The sequence below is a fragment of the Drosophila melanogaster genome, chromosome 2R (assembly GCF_000001215.4).
Source record: "Drosophila melanogaster chromosome 2R".
Classification (NCBI taxonomy): Eukaryota; Metazoa; Arthropoda; class Insecta; order Diptera; family Drosophilidae; genus Drosophila; species Drosophila melanogaster.
The window spans coordinates 19,035,114-19,039,314 of NT_033778.4; the positions used below are offsets into that span (position 1 = coordinate 19,035,114).

General features: G+C 40.9%; 1 protein-coding gene across 1 annotated transcript; it reads right to left on the reverse strand.

Annotated features, from left to right (window-relative positions):
* Positions 1-378: 378 nt before the first annotated feature.
* CG15115 (uncharacterized protein) lies at positions 379-1,274 on the reverse strand (the record flags this gene model as incomplete). Its single annotated transcript, NM_137547.2, has 3 exons — positions 379-788; positions 856-1,077; positions 1,130-1,274. The coding sequence occupies 3 exons, from the start codon at positions 1,272-1,274 to the stop codon at positions 379-381; spliced, it is 777 nt and encodes a 258-aa protein (NP_611391.2).
* Between the last annotated feature and the right edge of the window lie 2,927 nt (positions 1,275-4,201).

Consider the following 4,201-nt stretch of genomic DNA (forward strand, 5'->3'; position numbering starts at 1 on the left):
GAAAGCGTGTGGCAACTATTTATCGCCGCTGCCGGACAAATGTTCTACACTCGGTCGACTGGCAGGAATTTATTGACACACTCAATCGAACGCTTTGATCGTAATCCCTTATCCAACAGAGGAAACCCCCATTCCATGGCAAAGCCCCGTCGGAAAAGTTAAGTCAAGTTTTCTTCCATTTGTTTGTTTGTTGTTCTTCGTTTTTGGGCTTTTGTTGCCAAAAGTTGCGGTCAGACTTTTGGGGGTCAAGTGAAAATGTTATTTACTTCCATTTAGATTGTTTATGTTGCACTGCCAGCGAATGTAAAACTTATTGCTATCTATTCAAGGGAATGATTAATCATTCTGTTGATCGCCGGAGGCAACTATATCATTGATCTAATAGCAGAAATCCGGCTCGATGGAGAGTATGCTTTCTGGCGGAGCTGAAGGTCCGGGAAAATCTGGCATAAGGAAAATGCTGGAATCGAGATTTTCCTCTTCGGGTGCTGTGGGTGCTATCTCCTGTGTGGACAGGGATCCCTCCTCCTCGAGCTGAGCCAGTTTTAAAGTGGCTTTGCGATTTAATTCCTCCATTTCACGATCGCTTTCTAGCTTTCTCTGTTCCAAGTGCGACTTCTCCTCCTGATTCCTTGCTAGCAACTCGTTCTCATCCTTCTGAGCAGCTCTTTTGGCTGACTCTGGATCGAATTTGCAATCATTTTCCATTTCTTCCTCGGGGAATTGGCTCTCTAGCTTCAAGCCACACATAACATAAATCATCGCCAGCAGAGACATTCCTATATAAGCTACATGCATAAATTTACGGCGTATTTCAGTTTCATATTTTAGCATGGAAGTCGGATAGGAACTCACCATCGATTATAATGTTGCAAACGCGGTACAACGAATATTTGGCTAGCCAAAACTCATCTACGTTGTAATATATGTGATGCACTCGGAATATTAAAAGTGCACCTGTTTCGCACATCCAGTAGAAGACCGAGATACTTTCCCTTTTCACAATCCTTATCATGGCGATCACATTGAACATCATGTTGAATCCGTACAATAAAACCCACTTGATGGTATAATAATCTAGGCAGTTTTAAGAGTTTTATAAGTACATTCTTGGACACAAAGAACTTACTGTTGAGGGATCTGAAGAGTTCCACCGCCCAAAATTGAAAGAGGAAAAAGGAGTACACGATATTCATGCAGCCAATGGCTAAGCCCCAATCCGCACGATTCATAAGGCACCGGCACATCATAAATTTCACATAAGCTGCGTCCATTTTATACAAATGCCACAAATTGACTGGCAGTCGGGTGAAAACAACTTCACAAATAACATGGAAGTTTTCTGGAATTCGGTTATCGCTCACTGAAAAATCCATAATACAGTCTAAATTCCCAACGGCTTATGGCAACTGCGTACATTCAAAAAAGTGTGAGAGTAAAATGTATGTGAATTTTAATAACTTAATTAAGCAGTACAAATTGAAATAGACAAACAACTTTTTACAATTTTCACATATGAAATTATTATTTTTATTATACATCATTTTGTTTAGTTTATTTTCATTACATTTCGAATTCGGTGACATAACTATTTCAATTGGAAATTTTACTAGCACGTTCTAGCATTTAATGCTATTATTATTGAGTATCTAATATTTTGTTGTTCCTAAACCCATTACTTTGGGATTTTCTTTCACTTTTTTGTGCCATTTATTCGTTTAAGTGTAGCAAAGGGACCCTAGTTGCCATAAAACCGAGCCATATAAGTTTCGCTTTCAACGCTCCTGTCCGTAGTTAAATCAAAAATTAAAACTGCAAAATTTCAACGAGAGCAAGAAAAGTTCATTTGCGCTCTTTGTGCTTACTTAATCCATAAACTGGTGCGTATGTGTGCGTGTGTGTGTGTTTGTGTACGTGACGTGGGGGGTTGGTGCAGTGATATATGGTTGGAAAGGGGGTATTTCCCCTTTGGGGCACTTGAAGCCAACGTGACAACATAAAACGCAGCAGCTTCGCCTTTTTATGCGCCAGCTAGAACAACAACAAAACTTGTTGTGAAATATTAGAGAGTACGATATGAAAATGCAAACCGCAGTAACCAACAAGAGTCCTATATAGATGTTTCTGTTTATGTTCGTGCGGTGCAGCTGTGTGCGTGTGCATGTACATGTGCGTGTGTAGTGGAAAGTTGAGTTGAGTTCAGTTCAGTTCAGTTTAGTTAACTGCAGCTGCAGCATCATCGTACGTACTTGATTGCTCTGCTGCTCTTGCTAGCTGGTTGCAGTTTTTGGCCCAAACCAATGAACCACATAATGTGGCTTACCCACACACCCGCACACACACACACACACACGATGCACTCACACACACATGGACTTCAAGTAAGCGTGTAAATTATTTGAATTATTTATGAGCGGCAGCAGCAGCCGAAATATGCAAAAAGCTTAAAGCCGTCGGTCCTCTGATATGGCATCTGTAAACTATGCACTTACTCAGCACCAAAATCAAAATCGCTTCAAGCGATGCAATGCACAGTGGGAAATTGGTATTACTTCGTGATTTGAACATAAAGATATAAGATAAAGTAGAAGGAATATATCATACTGATCATAATGCAATGCATGAAATATAATTTTCTATAGCGAATCTATTTTCATTTAATTTTATTATTACTATAGTTTTTCATAACTTTCAGTGCATAAAAAAGGGGTTAGCAAGTATCTGTAGGATGATCCTACTCACATTTTTAGCCATATGCTAATTATATTTTAGTTGTATTTATGCATTGTTATGAATACTGAATCGTGAGAACATATTCCTTAGTGCGCTGAGTCAAAAATATAAAAGCACAAAAATTCCGACCAGAGATTGGAGGCTCGTGGAGTGGATTTCCGTTCCCAGGAGGCTGCTTAAACGGCCGACGAGCTTCGAGGGGCTGGCGATTTGATAAATGTGACGCAATTGAAGTTTGTCGGCCAAAGTTGTTCGGTCAGCTAACTGTAAATGTTAATTCCCAGCTGAGAAATTTATTAATAGTCCCCGACCCAGGCGAGAGCTAAAACAAAACAAAAGTAATCTGACAAATAGGGGCAAGCAAAACGGCACCGATTTCGGCCATGGCTAAGTGAATGGCAAAAAATTTAAGTTGTTAATGCAAAAAAAAAAAGTTTCAACTTAAGCTGCAACGGTGTTTCTAAATGAATTTTGTCAGTCGAGAAATGATTACACAACTCCCCAGGGGGCTGAGCGAAATTTTCTCGATTTCGAGGGGGAGCGACATACTGTTTAACTTACACTCATATCACGCATACGACCCGAGCGACTTATGGGCGCAATAAGTAGAAGTATATTCCACTTAGTGGGTGGGATGAGTGGTTTGGTTGGTTGGACGACTTTCCTTTTCTGGTGGTTACGTATCGCAATATGGCTGCCAATTGCACGCACTTTTGTCGTTCAATTTCATTCGGAAAACTCTTGTTTTTCCCCAACGTGGGAGGGTTTTTTTTCTTCCGTTTTTTTTTTCGGCTTTTGCTAAGTAGCTCAGCGGTTTCGCTCGGTGGGTGGCATGCTTAACGCCCCACATTTCGGTCCAATAGCCCCACATCCAGCCACGTATATGTGTGCGTGCGACTATGTAATAATTTGGTCTATTTGTTGCCTGCCATTCGGTTTATTGAATTTGGCATTTGCATGTTAGACGAGTGCATGAGCGACACTCATGTGAGCCTCCTGAAATGCCAACCCACCTACGCAGCATCAGTGGCTTTTCTTTTGGTTTTTGTGCTGAAAGCTATTCAATTATCTGGCAGTAAGTATTGCAAATGAAGTTGTTTATTATGCCTGATGTAATGCCAATTGAATTTTTAGCTAAGACTGAGAGAATGGCAGGTGTTTCGATGGCGAAGGCAATTAAAATGCGTTACACGGGGCGTATGAAGGATGCTTTTTCGTAGGTATGACCTTGAGAATTGTCGTTTGATGCGGTCTATCTGAACAAAGGCAACCGCCAAACAAAACGGGGAGCCGAGCAAAGTGCAAAAGCGAATTAATTATGCACATTAACTTTTGCCGCCTAATGCGCTGCCAACCCAACAAACTGAGGTGAGAGCGACTGATTCGAATTCAGGGACGAAATAAGGATGCGGATCCCAACTAACCCAAGTCCAGGCCTTGTTGAGTGCGCGAATGACTTTGAAAAATG